The sequence below is a fragment of the Trachinotus anak genome, unplaced genomic scaffold, assembly GCF_046630095.1.
Source record: "Trachinotus anak isolate AG129_WGS33_773 ecotype Australia unplaced genomic scaffold, CSIRO_AGI_Tana_v1 ptg000019l, whole genome shotgun sequence".
Taxonomy (NCBI): Eukaryota; Metazoa; Chordata; class Actinopteri; order Carangiformes; family Carangidae; genus Trachinotus; species Trachinotus anak.
Genome location: NW_027273870.1, coordinates 25313974 through 25333323, shown reverse-complemented (window position 1 = coordinate 25333323; position 19350 = coordinate 25313974). Strand labels below are relative to the sequence as shown.

The 19350-nt window shown below is 43.4% G+C and overlaps 1 protein-coding gene across 3 annotated transcripts; it reads left to right on the top strand.

The window, feature by feature from the left end:
- The first annotated feature begins 85 nt into the window (after positions 1-85).
- LOC139635899 (calmodulin-regulated spectrin-associated protein 3-like) lies at positions 86-19348 on the top strand. Of its 3 annotated transcripts, XM_071503452.1 has the most exons (20): positions 86-363; positions 4773-5050; positions 5766-5906; positions 6499-6585; positions 7269-7304; positions 7804-7851; positions 8866-9004; positions 9336-9475; positions 10222-10315; positions 10408-10459; positions 10970-11031; positions 11126-11156; positions 11327-13793; positions 13886-14007; positions 14127-14413; positions 14516-14615; positions 15288-15403; positions 15519-15637; positions 16315-16637; positions 19105-19348. In XM_071503452.1, exons 1-20 carry the CDS (start codon positions 228-230, stop codon positions 19136-19138), a joined length of 4812 nt encoding a protein of 1603 aa, XP_071359553.1. In that variant the 5' UTR covers positions 86-227; the 3' UTR covers positions 19139-19348. The 3 variants fall into 3 exon arrangements, with proteins under 3 accessions (XP_071359553.1, XP_071359555.1, XP_071359554.1); XM_071503453.1 differs by lacking the exon at positions 19105-19348 and having other exon boundaries at positions 87-363; positions 16315-18722; XM_071503454.1 differs by lacking the exons at positions 7269-7304; positions 7804-7851.
- The last annotated feature ends 2 nt before the right edge of the window (positions 19349-19350 follow it).

Here is a 19350-nt window from a genome sequence, read left to right as displayed (position 1 = left end):
TGTTGTAAATGCACCCTTCCTGTTAAACTTCTTGTGTTCTTGTCATCATTCATTTGTTCCAGTCTACGTCTGCATCACAGGGTCCTCCTCCATCTGTCCTCCTCCTCCTCCTCCTCCACCTCCACCTCCTCCTCCTCCATCATCCCTCCTCCTCACATTTTCCCGGTGCTGCTGCTGCTGCTGCTGCTGCTGCTGCCTCCCTGTCCTCCGTGGGGCACAGCGCGGCCATGGTGGACTCTCCCAGCGCGATGAAGAAGACCTTCTCGGTGCCGGAGATCAAACCGCTGGACCAGTACGACTTCAACCGGGCCAAGATCTGCGCCAGCGTCCGGTGGCTGCTGTCGAAATCGTACGGCTCTGCAGGTAGACTCCAGTCTGCTCACATCGCTGAGACGCGCTGTTTTGGGTGGGGCGCTTAATAATTTATCCGGCTATATATGGAGCTCGGAGTGACACGCTTCTCGTTTTATTTGGCGCCTATGGGAAAGCCTCCAGCATCCGGCCGCTCAGCATCCATCCTTATCAACCGCTGCCCCGGTGCCCCCACCGCCCGATCCTCCCAGGCTGCGCAGCCTTTGCCACAGCGTGTAGGTTAACCATGATAACCGAGGAGGATCATTGGCATGAATATGAGGCTCGTCAGGAGGAATCTCCTCGGCGGCGCCTGACGCAGGACGGAGCTGGAGGCTGTCATCGCTGCGGTGCAACAAAGCCTTTTGTCAGAGCCGCCACATCAGGCCTGCGGAGGGCTTCACCTGGCCAAATGTAACCGGACAGGCTGCAACTCGGGTTCATTGGCTTAAGATTTAAAAAAAAAAAAAAAAAAAAAGGGATTGCAAAGAATATGTGGGCTGTTAGTGTGGGCTGGCGGTAAATGGGTCAGGACCGCATAATATTTGTGTCAGTGTTACGCACGCACGTTGGGCCATAGTGCGTGGCAGCATGGTGGAGGTGACAGTGGGTTTTATAAGACAATGGAGTGTTTCTGGTGCTAATGCGTTAAATTCATTAGAATATTTTAGAGATTATTTCTCATCTGCCAGAGACACACAAGCATATTTTTTCTCCACTGGTCAAAGTGGGTGTAGTAAAGGACAGGATGGAGACAGGAACAGCAGCACCTGCACAAGTCAATGCAAATCAATTTAATCTCACTGATAATACTGATAATAACACTAATACTAATAATACTGATCATAATACTGATAATAATAACACGTTTATGACGCTAATCATGTTGTGCTTTTGTTGACATCGTGCCAGAGACACACACTCTTCTCTGTGGCCTTTCTACAGTTTGTGGTTGTATTGTATTGGATGACATCATCCTGCAAAGGTGCTCCTTGCTGGGGCTGCAATCAATGATCATTTTCATCATTGATCTGTCTTTCATAATCATCTATAATACATCAAATGTAACAAAGACAGGTTCCAAGAGCCCAAGGTGGAGGCGTCACAATGCTCATTTTGTCCAACTGACAGTTCAAAACTCAAATTTATTTATTTACCAAATCCTGTTTGAGATGCAGGGATCTGAGGATATTTGATTTGTCCTAAATGATAAGTTCATTACCAAAATCGTGGTTGATATTCAGTGCCATTTCTGTCACTGGGTACAAATGGATGCTCCGGTCAAACATCAGGTCTGTGTGTGTGTTCAGGCTCTGCTGACTAACACAATGTGTCACACTGTGGACTAAAACTACAACAGCAAACGTACACACTTGTCCGTTATGTAATAATCTGTGTCTTTTTCACTGTAGTAATAGCTTCAGACAGAATTTCACGTTATATTTGCGTCTAGTCTTCGAGTCAGTGGGACAGGAGGAGAGATGAGCTGAAAACCTCCCAGCAGGGAGACTTCATTGTTGTCTGTCAGCTGTTGAAAATGCCCAGTGGGTGCCTCATAGAATTTTAATGAAAGCCCGGAAGAAAATAGCACTAATAAAGCCACACATGGGATTCATTCAAGACACACAGTCCTGGTGCTGTTAAGATTTATTATATCTGACACGGCCAAAGGATGTCCTCCACAAAGCATGACTTTATCAGTGGCATTTCTTCCTGGTCTCTTGTAGTTGTTTTGGACCACATGTTAGATTTTTCCCAGTCACCTATAAACATAGAGAGAAATAATGAATCCGGAGGCTTTACATAAAAGACAGATTTGTAATTAATTAGATAAAGTATGAAGAGAGTAATAGGACCATGTACTACTTGAAAAATGACAGTAATAAATATACCCTGAATATGAAAATAAAACTTCTTAAAAATAAATATGTAATTTAGAAAAAAAATGACAGAAAACTGAACAGCAACTATTGATAATCTACTGATAAGATTCCAGAAATCGTTTCAGTCAGAAATGTCAGACAGTCTCTGATTTCCACTTCTGAAAGATGAGGGCTTCCCGCTTTTATATCCCGCACATATGAAACTAAAATCAATATCTTTGGGTTTTGGACAGATGGACGGATAAAACAAGGAATATGAAGACTCCAGATTGGGCTCTGGAAAATTATAACAGACAGTATCACTGTTTTGTGACTCATTAACAAAACATTAAATTTGTCTTAGGGAGAAAGTAATTAGCAGATAAATCCATAATGAAAGCATTAGTTGCAGCCCTAAACATGTGTTTGTATGTTAGAACATTGTGGCAGTGAGATTTGAATGAGCATCATTATATTATCTTGTCAGTAATGTTTATGTGTTACATGGGGATTTCTAGCACTACACACCTAAAATCTATACAAGGTAATAACACTGTTGTGCTGGTTCAGCTCCACAGGCCTGTTTCTGTTTCTCCCAGATTAAATTAGTATTATGTTAAGTGGGTTAGCTCAGTCCTACTCTGCAGTCCAGTCTCATTGCCTCTCCTGTGATCGGGACAGAATGGCTGCCTTCCATTTCCACCGTTCCCATAGTGACGACAGTCCTACTTCCTCCCGGTGCTGCAGCGTGTGAAAGGCGATGGTTTAACCCCAAAGAGTGTGTCTCACACTGCAGTGGGAGTGTGGTGTGGTGTTTGCAGTGTTCAAATTGTTGTTTATGTAGTGACACAGATAGATAATTTCTCTTCTCTTCTCTTCTCCTCAGTCACAGAGAGAAAGGGAGCAGAGGATGGGAAGAGGGGAGTAACAGTTTCACATAAAAGCCTTACAACAGTAGGTTACACAGAGAAGGGAAAAAAAGAGGAGTTGTAGCCCTCATTATGAGCCATAGTTAGATGTGGATGGACAGATGAAGTAGTAAAGGAGTGGAAAAGAAATGGGAAAAGCTTAAAGGAAAAGAAGAAGATTGACTGAAAGAGTAAATGGAAGAGACGTAGACTCTGATATTCCCTTTAAGAAGTCCACTTCAATCTTCAGGATTATCCTGACTCGTCGTGCAGCCACCCTGAAGCTGCAGAGTTGGAATGTGGGTCAGTCAGGAAAGTGTGTGTTTCTGTGTATCCTGTGTGTGTGTGTGTCTATGAAATGACCCACTCATGGTGGTCTGAGCTTCTTGCACATCATAGATTACTTGACATGCACTCCCACACTCTTGTCTGGGTAGCCTCGTTGAGCTGAGCTGTTCATGCAGATGATGACATTATCCTCTCCTGCAGCCCCCCCGCTGTCACTGACTGTCGCCTAATTTCCGCTGTGGGGGAACCTCTTCACTTTTTATCCAGTAGTTTTTTAGCTTTCTCTGCCAGAACAGACAATACAGTGGAACTGCAGTCTCTCTGCAGCAGTCTGCGTGACCTCTAACCTTTTTCCGCATGGGACAATGACTTGACGAAGCAGTTCTATGCATTTGAGTTAAAGTAAATGCCACTATCTTTCCAATGCAGGGAGGGTGACTCATTTTTTTCTCTTACAGTTTATCTGCAGCAAGGCAAGAAATACCTTATATCTGCACCATAAACTGCTTCATGCTTCTGCCTCTGCTCACATGCAGCTCAGACAATGTCCTCTGGTAGACGAGTGAGTTTCCTCACTCAAAAATCTCTGCTTATAGATAATGATTGATTCGACTCTTTCAACCTGCACCATATCCATCCACTGAAATATTAATTCAGCTCTCCTGAGTCAGTATGCATGGTTGTTTCTTTGCTTCTATACGTCAACATCAGTAAGACACTACAGCCGTGCTTGCAGCTCTTACTTCCTTGCTTCAGCATGCAATAATAATGCTAACATGCTGTTGCTAAGCAGGTGTAACCTTTCACTTGATCACCATTTTACATTAATGTTAACATTTGATAATTTTGCATTAAACATACAGTACAACTGAGGCTGATGGGAATGTCATTAGTGTTGCAGGTATTGGAGAAAGTGAAAAAGTGAAATTATGACCATCGTCACAGGATCACCATATTTAATACAAATCATCCTCAATATCTGGTCCACATTTCATGGCAAAACCATTAAGACCATAAATGTGAACTACATGATTGTGCTAGAGGAAAAGTCAGTGTGATTCATCTTGTGGGAACCTGAATCTTTGCACGACATGTAGATTAGAGGAAAAGCCAAAGGATCACCAAAGGTATTAGGATTCATCCCCTGAGGATCATGGATATGTGAAACAAATTGCATTGCAGTCCATCTAAAAGCTGCCAAGACATTTCACTAAAATCACAACATTTCAACCTCATTGTGTCACTAGAGGAAAATTCAGCGGATCAGCAAAATCTTTAGGATCCATCCTCTGGGAACCATGAATGTCTGTACATAATTTAGTAAAAAAAAATCTCACCGTGTCATCATCATCTCTCTCCACAGAAAATGTTCCTGTGGAGTTGCGGGAGCCGTTTTACAAGGACCAGTATGAACAGGAGCACCTCAAGCCGGCCGTCTCCAAGCTGCTTCTCTCCCCGGAGATCTACTGCCGAGCTCAGGCCCTGCTGGCCCAGGCACACGGGGTCTCACTGCCAGTGTCGCAGGGCTCCCCGACCGACAACTCCGCCCTGCTGCAGTTCCTCATTAAGAAAGGTTTCGCTCCAAAGGTCCAGGATGTAGACGTCACCGAGGAGGATCTCAGCAACGTCCCCATCAAAACAGTATGTGTGTGTGTGTGTGTGTGTGTGTGTGTGTGAAAACCTTGTATCACCAGATAATGGGACTTTGATTCATTTTGATCAGTTGAAGGAAGGAAGAAAAGAAAGATGGAGTGACAGAAGGAACTACAGAAGTAAAGTAGGGAATGGAGAAAGAAGAAAGGACAAAGGGAAGCGAATAAGGATATAAGGAAGGAAAGAGAGAAAGAACAAATTGAAAAGGGCTGGAAATGAAAAAAGAAAAGGAAGAAATAAGAAAGGAAGAAAATAAACACAGCATTAGTAATTTTTCAAGATCTTATTTCACGTTGAGGGTAAAATCCTCACCTGTATCAATGGATTATGGGAAAATAGGCTCAAGTACGAGACCTCCAGCCCTCATATACAGGAGACTAAAAGAAACAAAGGGCGTGTCATTTGTGGTTATTTGTATTTCTTTGTGGTCATTTTGTGTGTTTTTGACTTTCAAACAAGAAATATTCATACAGAGATTCCCCCGTGGCCTCTGGGGCCCGATAGACCTGTTCAGTAGTCCATCCATGTTTACCTGTAAAGCAGGACCTTCGACTTCACAGCTGCCAAATGAATGTAATTTAGTAAAAAGTACAGTGTTTTGTCTAAAATGTGCTGGAGTAAAAGTAGAAAAGTGTAGTACTTTTCTGAGTGCACTCTCCATCTCAGGTGGTTAAACTGTCTCTCTTGTTCCTGGTTGGTGCAGAAGTCCCACCTTGCACTGATGGACGCTCTGATGTCACTGGCTGCTAAAGAAACAGTGGGCCGGGTGAAGATGGCGGTGGAGGCGGAGCAGATGGGCGTCGGGTCTCCATGGGAAAACGCTCTGCTCTTCTGGGTCAACAGGGTGAGATCACGTCGTTTCCTTGCTTATTCGTGAATATATGTAGTTGCTTTAAGAACAGATTCACGTTTTTTCTATTCAAACCTTAATAAGATATTGTTTACCATTACAGTAATCATGCAAAATATAACCTCACTGACAACCACTCTCCTGCAGCTCAGACACAGACATGTCTGACAGACTGAGATCTTTTTAAAAAACTGGTCTTAATGAAGTTTGGTGAAGTGGTGCTATAAGAAGCAATATTTTCATCAGTGAAAACTATAGTGGACACAGTATTTGTATGTGGCAGTTATGAAAAGCTCTTATTTGTTAATGTTTTATTTATGTATTTAATTTTATTATTTTTTATTTGTTTTATTGTTTTGTCTCCTTTTTTACGTCTCAAATTCAAATTTTTTGGCTCTTAATACGATTCAATGTCCTGTGTGCAGTTATTTTATTTTGAAGACGATGGTGTCAACAGCAGTTGGCCTTTTTTTCATGGAGCATTTCCTGTGGATGAAGTCTTTTTAATTTTTTGTATTTTAATGAAATACAACAATAGGGACGGTGGGGAACCTGTCCTTAAACAGAGTTTGTCCTGTGCCCACAGCTGAACCAGAAGTTAAGAGAAAGCACAGAAGAAGAGGAGCCCGTCAAGTCGCAGACGTGTACAGACCTGCAGCCTCTTGCGGAAACGGTAAAAATACCTGCAATACACACACACACACACACACACACACACACACACACACTGTGAGTTCAGATCCTCCACCACGTGACTTTCAGACTAAATTAAAACACAATCTTCTCAGTTCACACTGTCTGTGTGTCCTCTTATCATGAAACTGTTGTACATAGACACCACTGTTTCTGAAGTGTGGGAGTTTCTCATCTTGGCTGATTTACAACGGTGACTTCCTCTTTGCAGTGGTAGTTATAAAACACAGAACATCACTCACTGTACATGTCCTTAAAGGTGACCCACTATCGATCCTGATAACGTAGGCAGAGCTCTGTTCTGTACAGTCATTGAAAATGATTTACTGACCTCTTTATAAAACAAGCAGAACACTCTGACATGATTATTGGATTAAAAATATTCCCACAACACTCACTCACACACTCACTCACTCACTCACTCACACACTCACTCACTCACTCACTCACTCACTCACACACTCACTCACTCACACACTCACACACTCACTCACTCACTCACACACTCACACACTCACTCACTCACTCACTCACTCGTGTGGTGACTTACCATAAAGCAACTGTCTCTCATTGCTGTGTTGCTGCAGCTTCTAACATCGACCTTGCTCTGCTTCTCTGTTTTCTCCCTCTGGTTTGTCTCTGTCGTGCCTTGCTCTCTGGCAGTGTCAATCCACCCGTTGGTACTGGAAACTAGTCCCCGTAAGTGTACTCTTCTCCTGTCTCTCTTTCTCTCTGAGTCTGTCCATCTGCTCTGGCTGACATTACTGTGCCTGCTGGAAATGCCACACGTACCTCTTATCTGTCCCGTTATGGAAAGTTCCTTTTCAACTGACTAATCATATGCCACTGAAATGTCCTGTAAATGATGATTATGTTTATCAACTGATGATGTTTTGGACCTTGAGGGTGTTTCTGACTTTGTTACATTCAGTCATCAGTTTCATCTCAAACTGCCCAGATGATCAGAGCGGAGGGGGGAGAAGGAGATGTAGGAGAGGAGGGAGGGAGGTGAAATTACTTCCCCGCTGGTTATTAAACTACCTCTGCGCCCCCCTTGTTTGCCCCCTTCCTCTCCTCCTCCCCTGTCACTCCTCTCTCCCTGAGCAGCTCCATGTGACTTTATGGTGTGGCGGTTCCCATGGTGATCGGCCCCCTGGTCATTTATGCTTGTTTCCCTCTCTCTGCCATCCCCATCCAGCATGCTATCGCTTTTTGTTTGAAGGAGTCGGGGAATAAGCCGCCAGTGGTAACGTATAACACCTCGCTCTTATCTCGCCCTCATCCTCCACATCTCCCGTAGCAACGCACTACGACTGACTCACAGACTGACCGATCGCCACACCTCTCCCATGCTTTCGACCAATGACCGACTGACTGCAAACTAATCTCCACTCCAACCCCGCGGTTGGATGGATCAGTTCAAACTCATCAGCTTTTAACACCGTTTATCCACATTTATTTATGTTTTACTACTTTTCTTTAAAGTGTGTGTTACAGAGCCGTGTTGTAGGAGGCGTAACCAGACTGTGTGTTGAACTTTTCATCTTTGTACTCCTACAACAAGGCTGCGCAACATCATTTAGCACCTGTTGCAGCTGATGCACTCAGACATGCACCGTTCCTTTCGTTTTTGGGTGTATTTTATCTCATGTGCACACTTACCAGAGCAATACAGCATCTGAGCTGTGAAATTCACTTTTTTTAATCTGATTATGTAGTTTTTACCTGATCAGAAGTGAAGGCTCACAGTGTTGTCAGTGCCTGTTTCTGCTGCATGGACACCGGAGGAGACACGTCCTCATTTTCACCAATAATCACTGACATTTTCTTCCCATAGTTTTTGTTCAGTTTTTTTTTTTGTATTGCCTTTTTTTTTTTTTTAAACCTTTGCACTGCACCTTCTGGTTGGTGTGTGTGTGTATGTGTGCAAATGTTTCTTAATAGAGGCATCACTGGTCTTGCGCTTTGTTTCTGTGGGTTTTTCTCCTCTTTGCAATTTTCCTGGAGTTTGGTTGGCTGCACAGTTTGAGTCAATGGTTTTATTTATTGTCTGAAAGAAGGACAATCCCGGCTGGTTTCACATTTCTTTTGTCACTGCTCTAACTCTTAAAAACATAACGTGAACCTCTATTTTCATATCTGTAATTTTCCCTCACTTGCCCATTTGCTGTTTCTGTTTCCTACTTGTCTTTGCACAACTCTTCCTCTTTTTACCCTCTCCTCTCTCTCACCCTCCCCCTCCCCTCTCTTTCCTCCCTAGATCCGCTATAGGAAGGACAAAGTGCAGTCTAAGCTGACTCCTACGTTCCCTCTGGTCTCTGCGGTCAAAGATCTGTCTAATGGCTGTGCTATTGCTGCTGTGTTGCACTACTACTGCCCCAGCTTGCTGCCTCTAGAGGGTACACACATGAACATGCATACACATTCACGTTAGATGCTGAAATATTAATATTTGGCTGATGTATGCTAACATCAGCTTAAATGATGGGTGCATCATGTAAAAAAAGATTTCTAATTAATGTGGTATGTTACATTATTATAGGAAAGTATTTCTTTCCTTTATATGTTAGCATTCCCAAAAACATGTTTAAAAAGCACCTATATAATATAATAGTATTGGAGTTGAAGAAAATATATACCACGGCCACTTGCTAACAGACTTGTGCGTACATACACACACATTACACACCGCATATTAATGTCCATGTGTTCCTGTCTCGTCACCTCCAGATGTGTGTCTGAAGGACACCATGTCAGTGGCTGACAGTCTCTACAACCTGCAGCTGATCAAAGAGTTTTGTGAGAGCAGTTTACAGAGCTGCTGCCCCCTCGCTGTGGAGGACCTGCTCTACGCTCCACCCGTTCTCCATGTAAGCATTATCACCTCCTACATTTTCACTGTAGTTACAGCACCTGAAATTTTGGTTTCAAATTTTTACTATTTCTCTTTAGGATTAAACATTTGTCTCTAAATAAGCAACAATCGAAGTTAAAGTTAGAAAAAAAAACCCTTAGAGTTTAACAATTGATTCTGCTCCATCAAGACTGTGTGGGTGTGGTTTGATCAGATTTCACTGAGGGGAGTGTCTCCCTACAACCCAAAAACTTCCTTCAGACTCTGGTTCCTATATTTTTTATGCTATTATGTGGGAATAATGGATTTCAGCTTTTTTCAACAAAGTCCCGCTTTGAACCAGTGGAAAAAGCACAGCCAGAAACACAAATGATAACCAGTATCATTTTACCTAAAGCAGACAGTGTATTCATGTAAGACGCAATCACTTAAGATAAAAAGCTGAAAAAGGAAATTGGGTTTTTTGGCATTTAACTATAGGACCATCAATACAACAAAAATCTGCTGTATCAGAAGCGTGAACAGGGAGTTACAGACAAGCACACAGCTGCTGTTAACGGTCTAATATCTGCACAATGTCTATTTGTTCTTTGTGCTGTTGTTGCTCTGTTGTGTGCTCAGCTGCATTACCAGACTGTGGGTTGTTGCTGTCCCTCTAAAACAAAGTCATCATGACACTCTGCTGATTCCGCCTCTGAAATCTAACCTCATGTTTGAATGTGTCGTCCTCTTGGTTACCTAATGTGCTTTTTTTCCCCTCAGCTGAACATCATGAGCTTCATAGCAGAATTGCTGGAGTGGTTTGAGGTCAAGAAGCCTGAATTTGTCCAGCCCATACAAACCATCGACCTCACAGGTCTGTGACCCCTGATATTGATGCAGTGGCTGTAAAAGTGTTTGATAACTAAACATCAGCCTCTGAAACTGCAGTGCTTCTGTGTCTTTCAGATGTCTCAGGGTTACTGGACTGCACAAGTCCTGTCACTGGGAACAGCAACAGGTATTGGAAGCATCCTGTGAAAACCAGGTCTTGGTCTTGCATTTTAAAAAATAAATCTGTTTTAAAAGTCTGTTTTAATCCTTGAGCAACCACCCATCTTCTTTTTATCTAAATTAAAAGAAATGGCCATTTTTTGTTATGAATTTAGACATAAAGTTTTAAAGACTGATAACGCTGTGAAGCAGTGGAGACACCATATTTTTAAGTTTTCAATTGTATACTATGTTATGCATTGTACCTGGATTATTTTTTTAGACAATGTTAATGAGTCTGTTAACCAAATACCCTGAACATGAATTACTGCAGCATTTATTTAGTTAAAAAAAAAACCTTACAAAAACAATAAAGTAGGGCCTGATCAAACTAAGAAATAGGAAAAATGTGACATAGACCCTGAAAGTTTTGAACTTTGAATTAAAGATGTAACACACAGTTGTGAAAGATTTTAGTTTGTTTTGATTTTAAAAAAGTTGTGAATGAACAGCATTTTACTGTGTTGTCCTGTTTTAGTGGTTCCCCTTCCTTTATCTTCAAACAACCCTTTGTGCCCATCTCCTCTCCAGTGTCACCAGGTAGGAAATACAGAGCACAGGAATGTGTTTCTTTGAAATGAAATAACTTTCATAGATTCATTTATTCCTATTTTTTTTTTATCTGTCTTTTCAGAAAACAAAAGTTGGACAAAGAAACAAATCAGGTAGAAACATTTAAAAGCTTTGTGTGATTTCTATAGTAAATGTTGTGTTGCATTCATATTTTATCTTAATTTTTTAATCTTCTTTCTTTCTTTGGCTTCTGTGGTCTCTGCTTTTCCATATTGTCTGGCACAACCCATCCATTGGTCCATCCTTCCATCATCATCTGCAGTCGTCCTCTGTCAGCAGTGACTTTCAGCATCCCATTTGGGCTGGACAGTGATGTTGACATTGTCATGGGAAACCCAATAGATTCTGTCTTTCGCTCTGTCAGCACTGACAGCCTAACCACCGGCATTCCTGCAATGACCTCACCGGTGACTTCAGCAGGAATGACTCGTGTCCCGTATAGCCCTCCCGAGGACCTCAGCCACCTGGTCAGCGCTTCAGCCCCATCGCAGCGGTCTTCCTGGGGCCCTTACACACACACAGCACCGCTAGGAGAGCTGCCAACTATCGAGGAGGCACTACAGGTGGTTCATACTCCAAACAGCAAAGATTGGAAGAAGGGAAGGACGCCTGAGAAAGGTGGAAAAGGAGTACTGGGAGGAAGGCCCGAGCCCAGATTACGTCCTGAAGGAGCCCCTGCTGGTTTCTTCCTGCACTCCCCTGAGGAAGATAATCCCCAACTCAGTAGCTCCGCTCCCTGTCGCTCTGGAGTCCTGTACCGGCCTGTTGGAGGAGAAGTGGGTGATACCGAAAAGCAAGGAAAGGGAGAGAGGAGGGAGAGATCAGGACGGAGCTCTGACATATCACGTGACGATGACTCTGTTCTACGAGATGGCAGTGTTGATTCCTCTGAACTATCGGATGATACCCCAAGAAATGCCCCCGGTAATATTCGACCCAGTAATGGTCGTCAGGGAAACCATAGCACCAGCAATAGTCCACGAATGACAAGCTTTGCTGAGCGACGAGACAGCAGAAGAAGACATCCCGCTGCTCCTGGAGAGGAGTCAGCCTCTGCTCAAACCCCAACAACCCCAGGAACTCCACATACACCCTCAACTCCAGCAGGGGTACCTGGCCGCCAAGACAGCCCAGGTCCCAGAGGCCCTGAACCAGGCTCTGAGGCCTGGGAGTTGGGAGCTCGTCTGGAGGAAAAACGCAAAAGCATTGAAGCCCAAAAAAGACGCATTGAAGCCATTTTTGCTAAACACAGACAGAGGCTTGGAAAAACAGCTTTCCTTCAACTGAAAAGAGAGCAAGGAGAGGGAGGAGGGGAGGGAGCAGGGGAGGATAATCTCACCCTGGAGGAGCGCCTCACCCGAATGGAGGAGCAACTGAAACAGGAGGAAGAGAAGGAAGCGAAAGAAAAGGAAAAAGAAAAAGACGAAGATAAGGAGACAGAGAAGCTATCCGTTTCCAATCCTCCTCGGTTAGAGAAGCAGGTCACATTCTCTATTGAAAGTGAGAAAGGGGCAGAGAAAGAGAAAGCAGGTGAAGGTGTCTTTGTGGAATATAATGAAGTCGTGCAGAAACTGAGTGAAGCCCTGCAGTCACTACAGAAAGACATGCAGAAACTTACAGAACAGCAACAGCAGCTCATGAACAACCAAAGACCCAGAAAAACCACTCCAAAATCAACACCTAGAAGTAACATCAAAACACCACCTAAAACCCCTCCCCACACACCAACAAAGACACCTCCAAGAACCCCGACAAAGACTCCTACCAAGAGCAACGGTAAAGCTTGGGTGATCCCTGCCAGTTCCAAACTCCCCTCTGCCTCCTCTCCGTCACGGCGTTCCCACGGTCTTTCCTTGTCCTCCTCTCCAAAAACTGTCATCTCTTCCTCCTGCCCTGCTCCTCGCACTAAGATTCACTCCTCCTCCACACCTCGCAGCCCCAAACATCACCCACGGCCCCAAAATCAGCGCCCCCACCCACGGCCTTCCGAACTCAAGTTCCCTCCTCTCAATCGGGTCCTGACACCAACCCAGACTGTGGACACGCTCCCCCACTTACGCCGTGTGTCCCCCAGCAAGTGTCAGGTTCAGACATCCTCTTCCTTCCGTATTGGTGGTCCCCGGACTCCTCAGGAATCTCCTCAGCCTACCCAGCAGCAGCAGCCTGATGAGAGCATGTCAGAAACAGGCTCTAGCGAGACACCTACCCAGTTCAGCCTGGAGCTGGAGCAAGAGGACATCGAGGCTGTTGGAGGGCTGCCGGTCTTGTCACAGCCCAGACAAGATCGTCCTAGGGCTGCTGGTGGCAGCAGCTCTGGTGCTCCTTCAGAGTGCTCATTTGAGAGCGAGACTTTGTCCCTTTCTGCAGCATACAGTGCATTAGGTGAAGGAGCAAGAGGTGGAGCTGCAGAGAAATGCTGCAGCCTGATTGAGGTGTCACTATCATCTCATGGAGGTCCAGAAGGAGGCAGTGATGAACCAACCGATGAAGGGCATGAGTTTTCCTCTGATTCTATGAGTGATCACACAGAATCTGCTGCGGAGCCTGCAAGAGGACTCGCCACAGAACCCTTCGATCCTTTAGAGCAGCTGAGACTGGCTACAGAAGCCACGGATTTGCCAGAACAACAAACTGAACCCAAAGAACACACAGGTCAGACAGAAACTTTGGAAGCAAGTGGAGAACTGAATGAGCTGGAAACCAGAGGAGGAATAGGATTCTTCTTTAAGGTGAGTGCTTGAAAAGGGGAAATAGGAGTTTGTTTGCACATGAAACCTGCCAGGACAGTTGCGTATATGACTGTGTGCTTGTGTGGTTGTAGGAAGAGGTACATAGTGAGGGGGAGATGGCCCAGCGTAGAGCACTCCTGTTGGAGAGACAGCAGAAGAGAACGGAGGAGCTGAAGCGGAGGAGACAGTGGCATGAACAAGACAGGGAAAACAGGTAAAACACACCCACATGCATCTTGAGCCCAAGTTTGCACTGTTTTAATTCGTCATCTTATAGACTCCAAATACACTCCTGCACCTATGTCACAATAACCATTTTTCTCCTGTTCTCAGACTTGCATCTTCAGAGAAGAGAGCAGCATCTCCCTCCAATACACCTCCTGCAGGCACCACCTCCCCATCACCCACACCTCCTGCTACCCCAGCCCGTCGGGGGGATTTCACACGAGGGGAGTATGCACGGCGGCAACAGCTCAGGATCATGGATGACCTGGACAAAGTGCTGCGGCAGAAAACATCCACTCCAGGACGGTCTTCGGCCAAGAAAACGCGCTCTCGGCCTCGCAGCATGACCAGGGAGGAAACACAGCTGTCTCTGAGTCCAGCCAAGGGAACAACTGGTGAGAACTGGTCAAAAGTGAAAAAGTTAACATATCATCAAGTAGAGTGTCTGTAGTTGATTTAATTCACTAAACTGTTTTCATGTCTTCATGTTTCTCTAGGCTCTAAGTTGACCAAAGTTTACTCTCACTCCTCCCTCAACCTGGCAGCAACAGATGAGCCAGGAAACTGTGGTAGTGACTCCACTAAGAAACCTCACAGGTACACCGCTCCATATGTCATTTGTATGCCTCTCGTTGACACAGGTTTTAGCCACAATGGTATCATGCCTCAAGAGATGGCTGGAACAGAAATTCATGTTTCTGCAAGCACACATTCAGATGACTGTGGCGATCAGCCAATAGAGTAAAAGACCAAAGTACTGCTGAGATTAATGCTAACATCCAAAAATTATGTTACATGCTGGATCTAAACGTGCTAACATTAGCTGAAGTTAGAGGAAAATGCTAATGTTAACTAGCTAATGCTAATATTATTTGATAACGTAAATTAAATGGTAAACTTAAGTATGCTAACATCCAGACACTGAAAACATGCATGTTAATATGCTAATTAGCTCTAACTGCTAGTTCTGGCTAGTTCTGGATGATACTGTCGCAAGAAGGTCCTTCTTTGTGATTCAGGTCTTATTTTTTCAGGATTAGAGTCAGAGTTCTGTCATTTATCCAAATCCTTTTATACCAGGGTCTTTTGTTTGTAACTATTAACACAACAAAGACCTCTTTTGTTTCAGTGTCATAAACATACATAACAATTAAACTGTCTTCCTGGATGGATGTCAGATCATCACCCACTGTGGAGGGCTCTCTTATCTATAATCCAGGTATATTGTTCTGCTATGGCTTGTTGGCTCATTGTTTGACCTCTCTCCAGCAGCCGTCCTGATTCGCCATCAGTATGTGCAACACCAAGTAGACTGGCCAATCAGAACGGAGAAAAGGACTGGGAGAGTGGCTCCAATGGAACCTCAACTGCCCCAGAATACACAGGTACAGGACTACACCAGGACAGTATCTCTCAGTTCTTGAGCACTCCTACGTATTGCCAAAATGCTTACAATTGTGCACATGGTTTTACATAATCAAGCATAATTTGTATTTTCAGGTCCAAAGCTCTTCAAAGAACCAAGCTTCAAGTCCAACAAATTTATCATTCATAATGCTCTCTCTCGCTGCTGCCTGGCTGGAAAGGTCAACGAGACACAAAAAAACAAGATGGTAGAGGTAGAGGATCTTTGAATTCTGTATTAACCCTTTCATTAAAATCTATTACATAAATACTGTGCTGCAGGGATGGAGTATTTTTTGGCTTAGCATCACCCTGGTTCAAGGGTGATGCTAACCTCAGGAAAAGAAAAAGCCAATGGGATTTTTTCGTTTACTTTTGGATTACGGCAGAAAAGTTCATGATACTTACTTGTTTTGTTTAGCATTATATGAACACCATTTTTATTATTTTGAAACCTAAATACAATCACCAACTGATCTGGTGAGTAGATCAGTTTTTGTGTTTTGTATGATAACCTCTGTAGTCTCATTTAGCCACTTGATAGCAACCGGCCTTTTTTAAGAGATGTAAAAGAAATCACAACTGGGGTATACTGCCGTATTTTATGTTGTAGAATTAAATGTGAAAATGCCTTGGCTTGAGTTAAACACACACCTTATTTCAATCCTCTAACACACCTCTAAAACCCTTTTAAAAAAAACGATCGACCACAGGAACCGGAAGTGCTAAAATGCTAACTAATTTCTGGGTTTTAGGAGTCATTCCTGCAGCACTCTATCAATTAAATCTTGTCATGAATTCTGTTACTTGTTATTTGCCTGTTTGAAGATCCAGAATACCAATATAATTTGTTTCATTTCTTTCTCTTAATTCCGTCTTCTACCAACCTCAGGAGTTGGAGAAATCCCCTGCCAACCACTTCCTCATCCTCTTCCGGGATTCCAGCTGCCAGTTCAGGGGCGTTTACACCATGAACCCCGACTCCCAGGAGCTCATACGATTGGCTGGTGTCGGCCCCCGGACAATTAGCTCCACCCAAGTGGAGTCCATATACAAATACAGTTCAGACAGGAAGCAGTTTAGTGCCATCCCCTCTAAAACCATGGGCATGAGCGTGGATGCCTTCACCATCCCCGGTCATCTTTGGCAAGGAGGAGGAGGAGCAGGTGGAGGAAGCAGGAGAGCAAGCATTACTAAGAAGGCGGTTATTTCCAAGTGAGGAACATAACACAACATCACAGTGACACACGATTAAAGAGAACACTATAATCACACTGTAATTATAGTGAAAACTGTAGTCAACCATGGAAAACAGTTATTTATATGCACACAAATAAGCCTTTAGGCATGTGTGTGCATACATACACCCTACCTGTCTTGCTCTTGGATTTTATTAGAAACACAAAACATTTAAAAAAATTTACTCCCCCTTTATGTGCATGAAAAGATCAACAGCACAACTACACAGAAAACACAGACACACTCATATTGAGAGTGTGCAGAGGAAGGTTTTGTAAAATGTTGAGTTAACGGTACAAGGAAGAGTTACTTTTAAAAAGTCTCATTATTTATACTTTTATTGTTTGAAGTACAAACTCGAAAAATATTATAATCATTTTCTTTCAGAGGAAAAGCAAACTTTATTAAGTTGTTTACTGAAAAACACTGACTTTCATAAGACATAGGATTGCTGTCTGATCCCTGTCTAGTTCTGTGGACTAAAGTCCTGAACTAGAAGACCAGTTTTATACATTAAACCAAACAACGGAAAAAATGCCTTCTCATGTCAGAGTGAGTCGCAGGACTTTAATTTTGTACGACCCTCAAGTTTAATTCTACCTGTAGCTGTCAGCAGGTGGATCAAAGCACATTTGTTTTGCAAAACCAAGATAGCCATAACCGTATGATGCCAAGAGCAGAGGTGACCTTTGTTTTTTGGACCAAGTCAAAGATCTGTAAATGTGTCGGCGGTTTTCAGCGATGATTACCGCAGCATGAATGGTTATTTACTGTATGTGGTATAAGCTTATTTCAAAATAATATCGCAGTGAGAACTTGTGGTTCGATGAAACTATGTTGATAATGGGTATACGTATGAGCAGCAGATGCCAATTAAAACAAGTTTTGTACACTGAACTAATAGCATATTGAGGATGACGTGTCATGCCAAACTTACATTTATAAGTATCTGGATTGTTGCACTCTTGGTTAGGGACGGGTTCTGATAGTTGGTTCCATTTTGGATCTGGTTCTAAGTTGGTAAATTACGAGATTTGTTAAAGGGGCTATTTGTACGTTTTCTCTACTGCCAAACGTGGTTTCTTGCTGGGAGCAGGTGTCAGTGGTTGTCGCTTGACAAGAGCCTCTGCCATCATTGTGTTTACAAGACAAGAGTTTACAATCTGCCCTCTGAGCAATGCTTCTTCAGGGCTACGGAGACTCGAGATCAGAAAGTGACGAGATGGGCTGGGGCTAGCTGGTTAGCGTGCTAATTTCAGTATAAGAAAAGACATGATAGAGAGTTAACATTGATGTTGTTTTCCACCTCTGGAGACAGCGCTTGGTGAGTAAAGGAATGAAGTCTGATGCTGAACTTGTGGTAAGTAAGCAGCTGTTAATGCTAATGTTAGCTATGTAGCAATAGCAAAACTTACAAATGGCTCCTTTAAACTCTGCAGCCATTGAATCCCTTGTTAAATCTTTAATTTGCAATCTCTCTTAGATAGTCGGTTTTTTTGCAAAGAAAAAAAAATGGTGACAAGTTCTAACTCAGCGACACAGTTAGCACAACACTGCATGACTGAACATGGTGGACCGCCTTAACTTAAGTAACTTAAATGTCTTACATGTTCCAAAGTCAACAAAACAGCTATGAAATGCAATATTTGCAGGACAGCGTTCACGACAAAGGGGAGAATCGAAAGTCCCTGTTTAAATATTATCTATCGTCCATCATGTTACAGTAACAACTTGTAGTCAGTGCTCGGCCTCCGTCTACAGCCGGTCTTACACCGTTTTCTGTGACCTGTAGCAGAGCAACATCAAATTTGCTGTCGTGTACGTAGAGAAATCTGTAAATTAGTTGGTTTAGGTTTTAGTGAAATTAAAAAAACTACATGTGTTTATTAACAAAGATGTCTTCATTTCCTAACAAACAAAACTACCTAATCAGATTCGATAAAATGCTATTGAACCCGATCCCTACTTTTGGTAGAGTGCACACAATTAAAAATTGGTGTTTTTCAGACCAGCATTCATGTATAAAATAAGACTGGATTAAACTCCACTGATCAAGCTGTTTCTCTCGTTTCTTCTTTTTTTTCCCCCCATCGCTCTTTGTCCTTGCTCTCTTGGTATATTGTTCACTTCTTCCTAGTTGTCTCCTCACACTGATGAATGAAGCCTTGAGAGCAGTGCTCGAGATGTGACAGAGGTTAGGGCTGGCAGCAGCAGTCATACATTCCTGAGAAATTATATGACTCACCTGTAAACAGCCAGCTTCTTTTCGCATATGTAGGGGCCACTGTCGAGGACCATTTAGGCGTCAGTGGCAGCTTCGGTTTCAGCAGCAGAATCAGGGCTGGGTCTGAGAAAGGTGGCACTGTGCATTTAAAGTTCAGAGGATTTCACAGCAGGTGTTTGAGCACCAAAATTGGCAGTGACGTGTCACTTTGCATTGTAGAAAAGAAGACAGCATAGATGGAACCACCAACTAAGACCTATAGGAGGGACTGAGAAGCATCACTAACTACGAGAGATGAGGAAGTCTGGTGCACAGAGGCACTTAAAGAGCAGGTGAAGGTGAGCGCGAGGTGTGTGATGCTTTCTACCACCAGATAACACCAAAGTACCCTTCTCTCTTTCTAAAAATAAATGATTCTCTTGGTTGATCAAATCTAAAGCCACCAATAAAACAATGAGCCCGGCA

Bases quoted from the DNA above. Each gene is read 5' to 3' on its own strand.
- LOC139635899 (XM_071503452.1), top strand. From the start codon at position 228: ATGGTGGACTCTCCCAGCGCGATGAAGAAGACCTTCTCGGTGCCGGAG. The intron at 9,005-9,335 runs GTACACACATGA...CGTCACCTCCAG, and splicing joins CAGCTTGCTGCCTCTAGAGG to ATGTGTGTCTGAAGGACACC. The intron at 15,638-16,314 runs GTAGAGGATCTT...TACCAACCTCAG, and splicing joins AAAAAAACAAGATGGTAGAG to GAGTTGGAGAAATCCCCTGC.